The sequence below is a fragment of the Diabrotica virgifera genome, chromosome 8 (genome assembly GCF_917563875.1).
Source record: "Diabrotica virgifera virgifera chromosome 8, PGI_DIABVI_V3a".
Classification (NCBI taxonomy): Eukaryota; Metazoa; Arthropoda; class Insecta; order Coleoptera; family Chrysomelidae; genus Diabrotica; species Diabrotica virgifera.
The window spans coordinates 33,268,619-33,287,445 of NC_065450.1; the positions used below are offsets into that span (position 1 = coordinate 33,268,619).

The 18,827-nt window shown below is 33.2% G+C and overlaps 1 protein-coding gene across 7 annotated transcripts in view; it reads left to right on the plus strand.

Annotated features, from left to right (window-relative positions):
• The window catches only part of LOC114336519 (TLD domain-containing protein 2), a 911,210-nt gene that overhangs the window by 319,537 nt on the left and 572,846 nt on the right, over window positions 1-18,827 (plus strand). For 6 of the 7 annotated variants that reach the window (XM_050659400.1, XM_050659401.1, XM_050659405.1 and 3 more), the window contains one exon: window positions 10,838-11,287. In XM_050659400.1, the coding sequence (XP_050515357.1) occupies window positions 10,838-11,287 (450 nt within the window). Of the gene's footprint in view, window positions 1-2,063; window positions 2,379-10,837; window positions 11,288-18,827 lie in introns of those variants that run through there. The other variant, XM_050659406.1, reaches the window with a different exon arrangement.

Consider the following 18,827-nt stretch of genomic DNA (forward strand, 5'->3'; position numbering starts at 1 on the left):
TCTCCTATAATCAACATTTACTGAATCGATCCAGGCAGAGTCAACTCCAACTAGTAAAAGTTGATTTAAATTTTTAAAATCAACTTTTACTGCTCGTTTCAGTTGGAGTTGACTCCAACTAGTTGGAGTCAACTCTAACTGAGAATCAACTTGAACTGTAACATATACATAAGTTCAGAACTAGAAACAAAAAATATAATAAGTCTTTTGTACACAATTTTGTGCATATCCCAATTTTCTCATAATACTATTTGGATTAACACAAACACACATTTTATCCTGCATAGTAAAAATAACGAGGATAGCTCCTGGTTACGGTTCCTAAATATTAAGTTAAAAGGTATTCGGCTTGTTGGATTCAATAAGGTGCTTTTTCATCGCTTTCGGGAAAATAAGAATCATTATTTTCTGATACATCATCAGGTTCACTTTTGTCACCATACATTTCCAAATCTTTCTCCCAATTTGCCGAGGTCCTGGAACTGGTACCATGAAAAACCGGTTTTATTGCTGAGGTAATATCTGGATATTCAATTTTATGCTTGCTCTTCCTTGAAAACCCAGACACTTTTGTCATGCAGGAGTAGTATCGTTAAAATGGTTTAGAACTATATAAGTTTAAATGGTTAGTTTACTGATTAAGAACTACCTTTGGTTTAAATGTTAATGGGTTATTCGTAGACATTAGATATCCCAGTGTTGCCAAATTATGCATAATTTTTAGGAAAAACGTTAATTTGATAAGATCACGCCCCGATATATTACAAATGACTGTTTTAAAGAAAATTAGTAAAATACTTATAACTTAAAAATCATAACTCATTTTTTTGAACAAATCATAACTCAAATCATAACTTTTTACCATCGTAATCATATTCAGAGAGCAAAAATTTACAAAAAACAGCATTTTGCATTCGAGTCGCAAATTGGTTGTAAACTAGTGTAATGAACACACGTTCTCATCTGGTCAATACTATCAAAATTAGGAAGACGTCATATCTAGGACACATAATGCGTCATAGGGAATTTGAACGGCTCCAGGTAATATTAGAAGGCAAGATCGAAGGTAAAAGGGGTATAGGAAGAAAGAAAAAATGTTGGTTACGAAACATCAGAGATTGGACCCACACAACAGGGCTCCCCACAAATTACTTAATTATTCATCAAGCCCAGAACAGAGAGAAATTTGCCATATTGATCGCCAACCTCAATAGGGAAGGTACTTAGGAGGAGGTGAAGACATGATGACACCAGAACTAGAACTAATCTTCAGTGAGAAGATTAACACAATTATACCATATTACAGAGAATTTTTATACTCAGAATAAAATAAACAGAATAAAAATAAAAAAGTCACAATATTTTAGACATTTAACGAAGGGACAGCGATATGAAATGCTAAGATTAATACTGCCGGAAAAGAAAAGAGGAGGAAAAATTATAGGAAGGAGATTGTCATGGTTGAAAAATTTAAGGGTCTGGGACTGAAATGAGGACTTAATATGGATCTAAACTTACCCATGGTACCAAATAGTCATAGATAAATAGGCTTAGATACATTGAACTTTGATAAGATCTAAAAACCTTAAGAATCACCAATTGGAAACACAAAGCTCATAATAGATCGAATTGGCGGAAGATTTTAGAGCAGAACAAGATTCACGAAGGGTTGTCGTATTGCAGATAACGATAAACCTAACTTCTAACTAGAGCATCTCTAAAAAAGGTTAAAATTATGTTTTTCCGAGCATTGTGTAGTATCCTCAATTCCCAATTTTATTTTCACGATTGCTGATACGCCACTGTTTTCCTACTTTTTAATAATTTTAAATAGATACTTAAATTTGTGATAAGAAACTTATAAAAACAGTTTTTGCTATGCACGTTGCTATCGTCGTTGAGGTGTTTTGCCTATCTCACTGCTTAACAGATAAAAGGTAAAATACAATGTGCTAGTCAAAGAAGCTTAGTCACCTCAGTATAGTATTACTGGTTAGATACTCAAAAGTATTGGCCGGCACAGTAACAAAACATACTTATTAAAAACCTCCTACATTTCTAACCACTGCCAAGTTTTTACATTTTGTTTATTTATAAATTACCGTGGTAAATAACAGTGGTAGAACAGTCTATTAGTGATATTTACCTGTACTCAAGTATTAGTAATGAACTTGTTTTTTTGAATGCCGGTAGTTGTTCGTTATCTCCAACATAGTATATAAATATTATAGTGATTTGTTGATTTGGTACATATCAGCTGACATTGCCAACGAACCGATAAATAAAGTGTTGTATTTAGTTAGGATCATGTGTGTCTATAATAGTGTGTGCATTCTGATTTGTTTAGTGGATCTATCCAATGAGCACCTATGGATTTAGTGAGTGTTAATTTGACTTCCCCAGTGTTTTCTAATAAACTTAGTACCTACTAGATTAAATCGTATGAAACATATACATATAATTTATTTAAATAACGAAAATAACCTACATATTGTATTTTTATTTGTGGTGTGACGCGAACTCAGTTACCGCTATCTTATCACTACCTGTCAGCTTGTTATTTTCAACCTTATCGCGTATATACAAATGTGATAGTTTTATATAAAGAACGTTCAAATGTTTAATATATTATAAATATTTTTTGCCCTTCAAGGCACTTTTTTCCATGAAAAATAGTTTTCATATTAGTGCAGTCACTGAAGGTGGATGTGAGCTATTACCTCCGATTTCGTCGTTCAATCTCCATCGATTTGCATGAAAATTGGTGAGTGGTTAGAGGATATCTCAAGGAACAAAGGTGACATGGTGCCAACTTGCGCTTTTACCCTGGGGGTGGATGCCACCCCTTCTCGGGGGTGAAAATTATTTTATTAAAAATAACCCCATAATTAGATAGGGGGACAAATTCTAAGCAAAATTTGTTATATAAAATTTTAAAATAAATCAAAACTTTTTGAGTTATTAAAGATCAAAAATTTTAATTTTTCGTGAGAAAAATGCATGTTTTTAATAGATTTTTCATAAATAACTCAAAAACTATAAGTTTTTACAAAAAAGTTATTACTACCAAAATTGAAGCTAATAAAAAATCAAACAAACTCCTTACTAAAAAAACCTTTAATAATAACTAAAAGTGAATTATATTTAATTGAATGTATATTTTTTTCGGCGAGTAGGTACCCAAATCTAAGTATTCAAGCTTAAATTGCGGGAAAATGATGCATTTTATAACATAAACTTATTAAACATTTGTGAAAGTACTTAGAAATATCTATCAAATGAGATCCTGAACAAGTTGATAGCATTAAAATTTATGCTCCAAAAATTTTTGAAACTTTATCTTTTAAAAATTTTTCCAAAAAATGTTATAGTTTTTTTTAAATACCTCCGTTCGTTTTTAGTTCACCTAAAACCGATTTGAAAGATAATTCCAAAGGCTATTAAAACACGTTAAACTTAATATTTTAAACACATTACTTTTTTAAAAATCAGAGGTTTTCTTTTAATGGCATGGACTTTGTCATTCAGCCAGTCACAACATGAGTATTAGTGTCATGTGTAGTGTGCATGTTGAGTAAGTGTCTTGTTACTTTGCAAAGTCGACGTCATTGTCTTTGCAAAGAGACGCTAATTGTATCCGAACGACTGCGGTCCCTCCGGTGAGAACCGATCCCATAAGGACAGAAACTATATTCATTTATTAATTTATAATATCCAAAGGCAGGCGCTCTTACCACTGAGCCACGGAGGGGTCAAGAATCAGATGTTAAATGGGCATGGTTACATGGTTGTCGAAGCAAAATTTAAGCTTTAAACGTTCCTATCTCGGTTATTTTTCACCTAACAGAAATAGTAAAAAAGGTAAAATATTTGATGTAGAAAAACCTAAAATTTGGTCATGTATCATTTTTTACGTATATTGAGTATTTTTGAAGTTATTATCCAAAGAACACGAAAATGACGATAATTTTAAAAATTCTAATTTTTTAAATTATACCTTTTTTTCAAAAATATGCAATCTAAACCGGTGAAAACAGTTAATATCAAATGCTTATACTAAAACAAAGGAATTCTTGTAAGGATTACTATAAATTTTAATTTTTGTGGAAATGGCGTATGTTTTATTTTTCACTTTTTCCTAAAAAATTCGAAAGGGCTTCCTTATTTTCATCATAACTTGCTTAATTTTGATGCTATTAACTTCTTCTGGAGCTCATTTGATATGTATTCCGAAGTTTTTTGACAAGTGTTTAGCAGGTATATTTTCTAAAATGCATCGTGTTCCCGTTATTTAAGCTTCCATACTTAGATTTGAGTACTCGTCGAAAAAAAATATACATTCAATTACCCATAAGTAGGGTGACCAAACGTCCCGTAAAAACGGGATTGTCCCGTTTTTTAAAGATTTGTCCCGGAGTCCCGAAAAAGTATCTCGGGACGCCTAAATGTCCCGTATTTGCGTTGGGTTGAGTTTTTGTATCTGACTATATTTTCTCTCTGTAATTTTTCTTCAATTTCTGCATTTGTTTTCATTCTTATTTCTCCCTCTTTTATTATATTGTGGCCCAGTATTGTTCTCATTATTTTTCTTTCAAATTTCAGAAGGCTATCTTCTTGTTAATCGTCGTTGTTTCCATCCCATATGTAACACCAAGTCTTATTAAGGTCTTATATAGGTTCATATTATACTTAGAGTGTCTTAGAGTCTTGCTTCTCAGCTTCAGAATTCTTTTCTCTGTTCTCTCTTTTTCCGTTTTTCCCTATTTTTACTCCTAAGTAGCCAAAGATGGATACAGTTTCAAATTTATGGTTCTGTGTTATTAGATATTTCTGAGTTGGGTCACCTTTTATTAGGTCATTAGATATTTTGCTGTGAGCTGGTTTATCTCTAGTCCTATTATTCTCTTCGCTTCCTTATGTAATTTTCCAACTGCAAATCTTATCTTCGTCTTCGCTGTGATGACTGAATCATCTGCATATGTTACTATTTGAAGTTGATCTGTAATAATGTTTTTGTTTGCAAGTTTGTCATCCTCATGATTACAGATTATGTCAATATCTGATATTGTCAATATCAGATTAAATACTGTCGGAGAGATAGAGTCACCTTGTTTCACGCCTTTGTGTACATTAATCTCCTTAGAAGTTGTTCCGTTGTAACTGATCCTTGCTCTGGTGTTCTTTAGGCTCACTGTTAGCATATGTCTTAATTTTTCTGGGATTCCAACATTCTCTAGCTGCTCCATCATTTTTGTCCGATTGGTTGTATCAAAAGCGCTTTTGAAATCCATAAATATTAGGTGCATTTCTCTGTTATATTCTTTCGATTTTTGAATTTTTTGCTCCATTGTATGTATGGAATTAATCGTCGACCTCTCCCGGTCTGAACTTGTTCTGGTATTTTGCTAATATTCGTTCAGTGCATGATTTAAGTCTTATGTTTAGTATATTTTCTAGAGTGGTATAATATGTGTTGTTTAATAAAGTTATTGCTCTGTAATTCTCGCACTCCTCTAGATCTCCTTTTTTATGTTTAGGTACCTACTATAATACCTGCGTTCCAATCGGCTGGTAATCTGTTTTGTTCATATTTGTTGTATTAGCTGGTTTATTCCTTTACGTAATTCTCTTCCTCCGTATTTTATTCCAGTTATTTCATCTTCTGTGAAAATTTTTCCTTCGCCGTTATCTTGTACTTACCTTACTTCTTCGTCGCAGTGTATTTCCTTCACAGTGAATACCATTTTTTCGTAATATTCTTCCCATATTTTGCTGATCTGCCTGTCCTCAAACAAGGTTTTTCTTTTTTTGCTTTTTTAGTCCTCTTGTTTTAATGTTGGGCTTATTTTTTGCTGCTTTGACTTTTTTGTAAAATTATTGTTGTATTTGATAATTTTCTCTGTCTTTTTCAATATCCTCCAGCGAAACCAGTCATTTTTCTTTTTTTTATTTGTTGAGGTGGCTTTGTTTCTCGATATTTTGTATTCTTCCCTGTTTTGTTCTGACGGGTTGTTGATCCATGCCATTCTGGCGTAGTTGTATAGTTTTCTGTTTCGCAGTCTTGATCGTACATAAATTACACATCTTACAAAAGTAAGATGAAAAGGATTTATAGGTCCCAAATTAGCTAAAAGACCATGTTTTAATTTCCCCTACCTGTTTGGTTATAGCTCCAAACCCTCCTTGGCAGTGGCACACCCAGGGGGGTTTTGGGGGTTAAACCTAGGGCATATGAAAAATATATAAAAAAAACGTAGGAAAATATAACATGTCTTTCACAAACAATACAAAAAAATTCGACGTCCAACCAACCCTCTACCCCCAGAGAAAAATTCTAGGTGCGCCACTGCTCCTTGGATGTGTCCCGTTTTTTCAAGTTTATGATTTGGTCACCCTACTCATAACTCACTTTGTATTAACATTAGTTTAGTTCTTTATGTAAGGAGTGTATTCAATTTTTTATTGTCTTAAATTTTGGTAATAATAACTTTTTTGTAAAAGCTCATAGTTTTTGAGTTATACGTGAAAAACAGCTTTTTAACATGCATTTTTTTACGAAAAAAATAAAATCTTTGATCTTAACTCAAAAAGCAGAGTAATAGCGCAAGTTGGCATCATCTCACCTTTGTTCCCTGAGGTATCCTCTGACTGCTCACCAATTTTCATGAAAATCGATGGAGGTTCAACGAAATCGGAGGTGAAAACCTTCAGTGACTGCACTGTATGAATGGATGATAATTTTATGTTTATATCAACATTTTATTAAGAACCATTCTTTTAAAAATCTTAAAAGAACTTTTAGCCAACGTAAATGTCTGTCTCTTTAGTTAAATTTAAAAGAAATGTTAATAGACCATTTAGCACAAAATAAATCGATTTTTAAATACAACATCTAATAGAGACTTGCAACTTTTTGCATTATGTTTAGGATGACGTCAGGAAAAAAGTACTATAGAAAAATGGGTGGAAAAGCATAGTGACATTTAAAGTGCATAAAATGCATCCAAAAGTGCATAAATATGTCGAAATAAGTGTATTAAGGGCTAGATTTTGTTATTCGGGGATTTCTGGGGCTGAACATGACTACGCCATCAGAACCGACCACCGGAGCACCTGGTGCCCAGGTTCGCTGCTAAGACACGTCATTTGAAGTTTCGACTGTTTTCTGCGCTAAATTGATGCAAACAGATTACTCGGGGGTTGCTAAACCAGAATATGCCATCAGAATAGACCCCTCGGTGCACCTGATGCCAAAACTCTCTAAACTCCAGATGATAACATGCCTTAGCAGTGATCTTAGTCACCAGGTCGTTTGGGGTGTCAGTTCTGATGGCGTATTTGTATTCAGCGACCACAAAAACCGCTTTGTAATATATTTGAATGTATTCAAGGTGGAAAACCTTCGAAAATCCAGAAGATGTCGTGTCTTAGCAGTGACCTTTGATACTAGGTGTCCCGGGAGTCAATTCTGATGGCGTATTCGTCTATTCGTGTTCAGTAACCCCAAAAACCCCGCGATCAGTAACCCCGAAATTCCTCAAAACTCCAGAAGATGACGTGACCCTAGACACCAGGTGCTCCGGGTGTCGGTTCTGATGGCGTATTCGTTTTCTGCAACCCCAAAAGCCGCCCTAGTAAGCTTCTTGCATCAACTTAATGCCGAAAACCCTCCAAACTAAACAAGATGGCGTGTCTTAGCAATGCCACTGGGTACCTACCACGTGCTCTGGGGGACGGTCTGAAGGCGTATTCGTATCTACTGACTTCAAAAACCTCCAAGTAATCTATTTGCAACAATAGTACCGATAACCAGTGCCCTTGGGCACCAGGTGCTTTGGAGGTCGGTTCTGATGGCGAAGTCGTTTACACCTATTTTTCTATAGTAGACTTTTTTCCTGGCATCATCCCGAACACAATGCAAAAAGTTGTAAGACTCATTAGACGCTGTATTTAAAATCGATTTATTCCGGTGTTTTTAGTGCTAAAGGCCCTGGTGTAAAACGTTACTAACTATATAACCAATAATAACTATATACAGAGTGCGTGAAACCTCTGGTTTTATTTGATTAGGGTTTGTTTAAGGTCTTATAGGTCTAAAGTTAACAATTTTAGTTAATAAAGTTCATAAATGTAAATGGCATATCAATGTTTTTCTAGTACAGTGTTATTTTTAAATTATATAATATCTTTGACATATATCCATACAATATACAGTGTGATCACTATTTTCAAATTCAATGTTTTGACAATTTTGTTTAAATGAAACAACCTGTATATTAGTATTGCATTTTGTAGAAAAGATTACAACCTTTCTTTTGATATAAGGTTATACACACCTATTATCTTTCATTTTGTAGATATTTTGAGAAGAACTATAAATTTTATGTTTTTGCACATTTTTTAAATACATTTTGTGTACCTACTGATATACAGTGAGGACGTTTGAGTTGGAACAAATTCATTCATTTCCAGTAAGGCATTTGTTAATTTATTATTTACTTAAGTCGTTTATATTACTTTCTGCTTCAGGACTGCTAAGTATGTCGGAAATACATTGCTGAAAACTGTCTACATCTGATGGTTTCATCCATGGTTTTGATTTGTTCTTCTTTTTAATAATCTTATACCTCTCCTTTTTTAAGCTTATTTCTATTTAACCTCGTACCATTCTGTGGTCGCTACTGTAGTCCAGGGTAATAAGGTTTTTTCCATGACACTCGAGCAGCCGGGGTACTGAAGCGTTTTTTCGACAGGTAATACCTATAAGAGCAAATTGTAACTATTTCCTGCGTAGGATCCGGCGGCCATTTTTATTTATAAACAATTAAGTGTTAAAAAATGGCATTTTTCCTTTTTTTTTCAAATCAATGGAAAACAGTGAAACTTATGGCTTTTTTAATACAAATATCTTTGAGATTATGGAAAAAGCTTTAAAATGACGTATTACAAAGTTTGATATGCTTATTTATTGTTAATATAATTGCGAAAAAAAGTCGGAATTGCAAAAAAAATTAATTTTGCAATATCTATTGTAAAAATTAGTATACAGCTTTGAAATTTTTGTCATATAAGGGTTTTTTGGTGCTTAATATGTGATAAAAATTTCAAAACGATTTATTCAATTGTTTAAATTTTATTCAAATTGTTTATCCCAGAGAGCATTTTTTTGCAATAACATAAGTCAGAAAAAAATGACGTTAGAGCCATTCCACAGATGTCAAATGAAAGAGCTTGAGCTATATTTTCAACTTGGTTTAAAAAAAGCGAATAAAAAATGCATTTAATAGTAATAAATAATTATGCAAAAGTATCGTAAATCTTTCCTTATAAACTTTTTATTTTGTTATATAAGAAATTATATATATTTATTACAATTTTTTTATGATATATTATATGATTATTATGATATAAATAACATTACTTGGTAGTTGTGCACTTAAAACAGGGTAATAAAGTTAATTTTTTTGGAAAAAGTTATTCAAAAGCTTTATAAGGAAAGATTTACGATACTTTTGCATAATTATTTATTACTAATAAATGCATTTTTAATTTACTTTCTTTAAACCAAGTTGAAAATATAGCTCATGCTCTTTCATTTGACACCTGTGGAATGGTTCTAACGTCATTTTTTTCTGTCTTATGTTATTGCAAAAAAAAATACTCTCGGGGATAAACAATTTGAATAAAATTTAAACGATTAAATGAATCGCTTTGAAATTTTTATCACATATTAAGCACCAAATAACCCTCATTTGACAAAAATTTCAAACCTGTACACTAATTTTTACAGCAGTTATTGCGAAAATATTTTTTTTTGCAATTCCGACCTTTTTTCGCAATTATATTAACAATAAATGAGTATATCAATCTTTGTAATATGTCATTTTAAAGCTTTTTCCATAATCTCAAAGATATTTGTACTAAAAAAGCCATAAGTTTCACTGTTTTCCATTGATTTGAAAAAAAAAAAGGAAAAATGCCATTTTTGACACTTAATTGTTTATAAATAAAAATGGCCGCCGGATCCTACGCAGGAAATAGTTACAATTTGCTCTTATAGGTATTACCTGTCGAAAAAACGCTTCAGTACCCTGGCTGCTCGAGTGTCACGAACAGGGTATATTTTTGTCTTATTACCCTGGCCTACTGGTAACAAATCTGTTTAGAACCATAATGTATTATAATTTATATTATTATTATTAAATAAATTTTCTATTTACAAATAGGGAGCACACTATATATTGCGTAGCTAGATGTCAAGGACATTAAATTATTTAAAAATAACACTATCCTAGGAAAACACTGACATGCCATTTACATTTTTGTTACTTTGAAAACCTAATCTACATCCCTTAATTACCATTTTTCCGAATAAAAGTGTAAATTTTTCGAAAATTATTAACTCTAGACTCTAGACCTATAGAATCTGGGTGTTCGTTCCATTTAAAAAACCACAACTTTGATTCATTCCATTATTCTGACTGATCCTGTATAATCGAAAATAATTTTAAATTATAGACGTCTTTGATATACATTAGCTTTGTTAAAACATTTTTTTGTATATCCCATAGTTTTGCCGTAATCAACGAAAATCAGAGGTTTGGTGCACCCTGTATATGAAATTGTTATTGTTCCCGCATTCGCTCGTCATTGATAACATTTTATGTATTTTTGTAGAACCCACTTTTGTTTTAATGCCTAATAAACAATAAGAAATAAAACTGATAAAAAACTATTAGACTCATGAAAAACTGTGGTTTATAAACAATTGTTGAACAATATCCTTCATTATTTAAAATGTACAACTTAGCTGCATCAGTGACTCGCTACTTTTCAGAATTGTTGGAGAACTTGAGGCCAGTCAGTCCAAAGCCTGGCCATGTGGAGAGAGTGCGCACTCCATCATGCCCCCAAGGAGGCAGCAGCAGTGAATACGAAGACTCGGAATCCGCGGTCTTCCGCGAGCGATTCCTCAAGATCAACGTGCGCCACATCACGGATGGCCAAGGCGTCGTTAGCGGAGTGCTCCTGGTCACTCCCAACGCCGTCATGTTCGACCCTAACGTGATAGATCCCTTGGTCATCGAACACGGACCTGAAGCTTATGGTGTGATCGCGCCCATGGAGTTTGTCGTTAACGCCGCTATCTACAATGACATCGCGCACATGAGGGTTGGACATTGCGAGAGTAATTTGTCGGAGAAACAAGAAATTTATTATCCGAAATCTGAAAAGGAAGAAGAGCAAGATTCGTTGATGGTTAAAGATGAAACGTTCCCTGAACTTGGTAAGTGATTATTATCTTATTTTATTGTTAAGTATTCCTGTTGAGCATTATTAGGGCAGTCAATGAGGGTATTTGGCTCCCAATTCCATCCTACTATATCGATTTACTTGATATTTTCACAGTAAGTAGGTAATAGATCAAGAAACAAAGTCTACCCTATGCCGATGTGTGCTTTTGTCTTGGGGTGGTTCCCACCCCTTCTCGGGGATGGAAAATGTTTTGAACATAAAATCCTTTATAAAAGGTATATTTGTTAAAATCCCTATACAGGGCTACATCAAAGACAGAACTAGTTTTCGATCGGTTGACCGATCATCATCAGTGCAATCTTAGAATCTACATGCTAACCACCAAAGTAAAAATATATGGGTAAAAACCCTTTACAATTGATCCGTCATCGGAACATATGACAAAGATGTGAATTATAACATGGATGAATAAAATATCCAATGTTTTTCGCCCGAGGTACCAATGAGCTCTATCTGACAAGTTCACATCATGGCTGTACGGAAGCAAGTGAAGTCTTGAAGCAAGTGTCTTCACTTGCTTCCGTACAGCCATGATGTGAACTTGTCAGATAGAGCTCATTGGTACCTCGGGCGAAAAACATTGGATATTTTATTCATCCATGTTATAATTCACATCTTTGTCATATGTTCCGATGACGGATCAATTGTAAAGGGTTTTTACCCATATATTTTTACTTTGGTGGTTAGCATGTAGATTCTAAGATTACACTGATGATGATCGGTCAACCGATCGAAAACTAGTTATGTCTTTGATGTAGCCCTGTATAGGGATTTTAACAAATATACCTTTTATAAAGGATTTTATGTTTTTGTAATGGTATACAGCCAACTACAGGAAATTTTTCCTCGTGGATTTGAAAATGTTTTGGTTAAAATAGCCACGGAAGTGGCTAGGGAACATAATTCTAAGTAAAAACTATTCTAAAATGTTTTTTGAAAACTCGATACTTTTGGAGTTATGCATGGGTGAAAATTGCCCATTTTCATTGAAAAATTACACCTTTGCGGACGTTTTTTTGCGAATACCGTAAAAACTATGCATCTAACAAAAAAAACTATACATATAAACTATTTTGTAGCTTGTAAAAAAACAAAGAGATTCGTTCCTTCATAAATCTTCTAGTTATAATACAAAAAGAGATATTTATGGTAGGTGAGAAAAGTTTGTTTTTTGGTGCATGCTCAAATCGGTGTATTCAACTTGAAATAACAGAGAAACGGTCGATTTTAGGTGAATACTCATACTAATACCTTTTGTAGTGCTTGAAAAGACCTTTAAAATGAGAAATATTAAATGTCGATTACATTCAAACTAAACGAGATATGCTACAAAAAAATTGATGACTAATGTATTTTAAGAAGAAATGAGAAGTATATATTTAACCCCTTATCCATCAGAATTTAAATGTATCGTTTTCCTTCTACAAAACTTTTTATTATAGTGTTATTTCTATGTTCAAAAAGTTGAGCGAGTTTAAAATGAATAAATAGTTTTGGAAAAAAATAAGATCAAATTATAAAGCGTATTTTTAAATTCTCTTAAAAATATTCCTTTTTCACCATGTAACTAGAAAATGGTAAGAGATACGAAAAAAGATGCCACACAAAAATGTAGGGCATTTTCAGATAAAAATTTTGTTTTTTCATTACTGTATCTCTTATCATTTTCAAGTTACATGGAGAAAAATGAAGATTTTTAAGAAAATTTAAAAATGCGTTCTATAATTTGACCTTATTTTTTTCAAAAACCATTCATTCCCTTCAACTTTTTAAACATAGAAATAATACTATAGTAAAATGTATTGTAGAAGGAAATCGATGCATTTAAATTCTGGTGGATGGAGGTTAAATATACTTCTCATTTTTTCTTAAAATACATTAATTTTTACATCATACAATCTCATTAATTTTTTTGCAGCATATCTCGCTTAGTTTGAATGTTATCGACCTTTAATATTATTTATTTTAAAGATCTTTTCAAGCACTACAAAACGTATTAGTAGCATTATACACCTACAATCGACCGTTTTTCTGTTATTTTAAGTTGAATACACCAATTTGAGCATGCACCAAAAAAACATCCTCTTTTCACCTACCATACCTTTTTTATGTTATAGAATATTTATGGAGAAACAAGGCTCTTTGTTTTTTTATAAGCTACAAAAATGTTTTGTATAATTTTTTAATTAGATGCATAGTTTTTCAGGTATTCGCAAAAGATTGTTGAAGGTCTGGATCCCGCGTATGAAATAAAAGTTGATTAATAGCAAGCTGAAAATTTGTTAATAGCTTAAGGGTGTCTAGTCGGACAAACTTTGATATATGGGAACACTGGAACAGAGGAAGTTTTAATTGTGGAACAGGTTAAAAATTTGGAACGGTCAGACCACGAAAACGGCACATTTATTTTGTTCGACAAAACAGACTTAAACTCTCCGAACAAAGATTAAACTCTCATGCAAAAATCAGATTGTTATTTATCACCAAATGGGCGTTTTAATGAGTGGAACATCTAGAATATGTCGCATGACAGGAATGATGACAGGTGATAAATAGCATTGCATGAGAGTTTAATCTCTGTTCGAAGAGTTTAAGTCTATTCTGCCGGACAAAATAAATGTGCCGTTTTCGTTTTCTGACGGTTCCAAATTTTTAACCTGTTCCACAATTAAAACTACCCCTGTTCCACAATTAAAACTACCCCTGTTCCAGTGTTCCGATATATCAAAGTTTATCCGACTTGACACCCTTAAGCTATTAACAAATTTTCAGCTTGCTATTAATCAACTTTTTTTCATACGCGGGATCCACTCCTTTTTTTTTGAGGTGGGAATCTTCTTAAGACCGTCTGGGAAGGTGTCCCAGGTGTGTCGGATTCGGCCCGCCCTCTCTGTATCACGAGCCGCCTACCGACTAAACCCACCTCCTCTTTCTCCAGCCGACGGGTCTGGAACCGCTCTTAGCGAGCATATCTGACGGGATCCACACCTATTGGAAAAGGTGTTATGTTTCAATGAAAATGGCCAATTTTCAACCACAAATAACTCAAAAATTATTGAGTTTTCAAAAAAAAAGTATATAGAACAATTTTTTGCTTAGATTTAGGTTCTCTAGCTATTTGTGTGGTTATGTTAACCAAAAAATTTTCCGCCCTCGAGAAGGGTTGGAAACCCCCCCTCCCCAAGATAAAAGCGCAAATCGGCATAGGGTTGACTTTTAATTAGGATATAAGTAGAGGCTATTCCCAAAATTTGATTAAAATCCATGCAGTGGGATAGAATTCGGAGGTAATATCCCATTCTTGCTCCCATTGACTGGCGTATATAGTGCAATCATAGAAATTAGTTTCTTCTTCTTCTTAAGGTGCCGAGACCGCTTGTCGATCGTTGGCTCTCATGTTGCCCAGCATATTAACAATCATTGTCTTATTTACAGCCGCACGAAATAGTTCAGTGCTAGTTTTCCCAAACCATTGGCGTAGATTTTTAAGCCAAGAAGTTGTACGGCGGCCCACACTTCTTTTTCCCATTATTTTACCTTGCATGACAAGGTGAAGTATGTCATATTTTTCTGGGTGACGCATTATATGACCAAAGTATTCCAATTTGCGCCTTTTAACCGTGTTCACTACTTCGCAACTTTTATTCAAACGTTGCAAAACCCTTTCGTTTGTGACTCTTTCTACCCAACTGATCTTCAGAATACGGCGGTAGACCCACATTTCAAATGCTTCTAGGTTTTTTAAAAGCGATTCTGTCAGTGTCCATGCTTCAACCCCGTAAAGTAGTACTGGAAATATATAACATCGGACCATTCTTATGCGAAGTTCCAAATTTAGATCATGACTGCACAGGATTTTCTTAAATTTCATAAAACTTGTTCTTGCTTTGGCAATTCTACTTTTTATTTCTGTACTAGGGTTCCAGCTTTCATTAATATGAGTACCCAGATCTACAAGATTACTTACTCGTTCAATTGAGTCATTACCGATTGTTACGTTATAGTTATTATTATTTACGGCTGCCTGTTTACTAATAACCATAAACTTTGTTTTTCTTGCGTCGAGTTTGAGTCCATATATCACGCAGAATGCCACCATTCGGTTCAATAACGCTTGAAGATGTTCAATTGATCCAGTCAGCAACAAGGTATCATCTGCGTATCTGATATTGTTCATAAGCATACCATTAATGAGTATTCCCTCTTTTGCGTTTTCCAACACTTCATTTAATTAGTTTCTAGTATTCGTTATTACCCTTGTTTTTACTTCTCCGAGTATGGGGTTATATGCTTCGGAGAAATGTAAGAAGATAATATCCTCCTAGGTTTTTGAAAAATAAGTAGATTCTATTATATTTCCATTCCCTACACAAGAACTGATAACAACGTGGCCTTTGCGAAGTCGTGTGGCCTCAACGAAGGATAAAACTTAACGTATTGGTACTTTTAGTCTTAGTAGTATTAATTCTTCGTCAAAAGCTAAATATTGTAGTTTCAAAGTCAAAAGACGGTAAAACTATGCATTTTTCGAGGATAACTTGTTCAAATTAATTTAAAGTATTTAAAAATATCTATCTTCAGAAATAAAAAAAAGTCTCTAGCTCAAAAATTAAGTGACTTATAATGAAAATAATGTCAGCCCCTATTTTGTTCAGCGAAAAAGTAATGGGAAGCTACCCCCTAATCACCACCCTAATTAAAATTAGTCATTAACCTTATTTGGTCTTCTTTATTTATGTATTACTAATAGGTTCTAGAAGTTTGACCGGCATAGAATGATTAGTTTTAAAAAAAATGGAGTTAAAAGCGAATAACGAATTTTTGTAGTTAAAAAAAATATATTTAAATATGAAATTGTAACTTATTTAATTTTTAAGAAGATGGTTTGAAAAAAATTTTTCTACGGCAAAAATTGAGTGAGGTATTGACAATTAAAACTTGTAATAACATGCAAAAACCACCTTTACCAGCCCTTTCAAAGTCACCTCTTTTTACGACTGAGGATTTTAAAAAGATTTAATATTAATAGATCTTGTAAAAACCTACAAAATTCTTTTTTACCAGACTTTCTAAGATAAAAAATAAAAAGTTAAGGTTAAAAATCAATATATTTTTTTGAAAAAAAAGGAGAAATCCGATTGGAAGCGTAATACTGTAAGTTAGCGGTGTTTTAAGTCATTGGCCTTATTCTTCTTTTTTTTATGTATTATTAATAGATTCCAGAAGTTTGAGTGGCTTAGAATGATTAGTTAAAAAAAAACTGGTGTTAAAAGCGAATAACGAATTTTTGTAGTTTGGTAAAAATGTCATTTTCTTCAGAATAAAAAGATTAGCATCAGAGATACGAAAAAATGGTTGAATATGAAATTGTAGGTTATTTAATTGGCATGATCTTGGTTTGAAAAAAAAAAAAAATTCTACGGCAAAAATTGAGTGAATCGTAAATAAGTATATCGAAAAACATTGGTTTTTTTTCGATATAAAACAACTAACACTTTCGATAGCTAATAAATCGAAAACTATTAATTTTATCAAAAAAATGTATGGAACATTTTTTGCTTAGAATGAATGTTTTTATTAACTTTTGCGGTCAAAATATAATAAAAAATTTCCACCCCCCGAGATGGGGTGGCAACCACCCCCATGGTAAAAGCGCCATTCGGCATTATATAGATTTTGATCCCTGGACTATCCACTAAGAATTCTCAAATTTTCAAGCAAATAGATCCATTCTGTAAGAATTGCGAGATGAAAAGCTTCGGTTCCTGGACTACTCTTGAGTGGCTCTCTATTTCTTTTTCTGATTTCTCGTTATCAGCAACTTCTGAACCTCGTTTTTTGTAGCTTCTTTGGTAATGCCTCAGAATGGTTCTGAGCCTACAAAGGTTTCTATCGAGTTTTGCCAACAAATCTGCTAGTTCCTTCATATGCACAACTTCATGACCCGGCATCCATATTAAAGACACTTTATTATCTTTTGCCAGGTTGTTTAGGAGATCTCCTAGGAGCAGTTCCTCGTCAGCTTTGAGTTGGTGAGTTCTTTGCTGCCAGAATAGCTGCCTCCTGACCTGGGCTGTAAGATTTATTATAATTACATGTCTGCATAAAGATTCCGGATCCAATACCATGGGCAGTTTTAGATAAATCAGTGAACCATAGCCCCCCCCCCCCATTAATATTTGAGACTTTTTGTTCTCTAGACTCTAGGTGGTATAATTGTGTTAAATTTCTCAGTGAAGATTAGGTCTGGTGTGAGAATATCTGAGTTTATCATAAATATGAATTCTTTAAATATAGTCCCAGTAGTATTTGTGTGGCCAATCAATACATAATGGGGCTTCTCAAATATTGTTTGCTTTAAATCTCAGGATGGTCATAAAGGCTACCGCCGAAATATACAGTGAGCACGTAAAGGTTGGAATAAATTCATTTTCTCGAGAATGGACGATTTGGGAAAAAAATCCCGAAACAGGTCAATTTTCATTTTTAAATTACGACTTTTTGGCATATATATCATACTAGTGACGTCACCCATCTGGGCGTGATGACGTCATCGATGATTTTTTTAAATGAGAATAGTGGTCGTGTGATAGCTCATTTGAAAGGTAATTAAATTCTCTATTCAATAATATAAACATTAACATAATTATTTATACAGGTTGTCCAAAAAAATTTTTTTTGGATTAAATTTATTGACATAAAAAGAAGAATATATGTAATTTACTTAATTCAAAATACATTTTACTGCTCTCAGAAAACAGAAAAAAATGAATATTTGAAAAATAATCATTGATATTGGCTTAAATTAAATGTTCAAATTGTCACGAGGCTGGTGGGTGGCTGCTTTAATATTGAATTTAAGCAAAAAACAACATTTACTTGCCAAAAAACATTTTTTTCTGTTTTCTGATAGCAGTAAAATGTATTTTGAATTAAATAAATTACACACATTCTTCTTTTTATGTCAATAAATTTAATTCAAAAAAAATTTTTTTAGGCACCCTGTATAAATAATTATGTTATTGTTTATATTACTGAATAAAGAATTGAATTACCTTTCAAATGAGCTACCATACGACCCCTATTCTCTTTTAAAAAAATCATCGATGACGTCATCACGCCCAGACGGGTGACGTCACTAGTATGATATATATGCCAAAAAGTCGTAATTTAAAAATAAAAATTGACTTGTTTCGGGATTTTTTTCCAAAATCGTCCGTTCTTGAGAAAATGAATTTATTCCAACCTTTACGTGCTCACTGTATAATTCCAACCTGTAATAATCTATAAAGATGCCTTTCCTATACTATTCAAGTTTCCTGTTTTGTTTTGAAGAGCTTGTCTTTGTAGAGTGGTGAGAGAGCTCACACAATATTGCAAAGGCGTCTTTTTCCATCAAGGTAGTAAACCATCAGTAATAGTTGGTCGCATCACTGATATGTATATCCAACTCATCAGGTTTTACCTACCCTTCAACTTTTCTTCCTTTTTTTCTTCCTCACCATTGTACT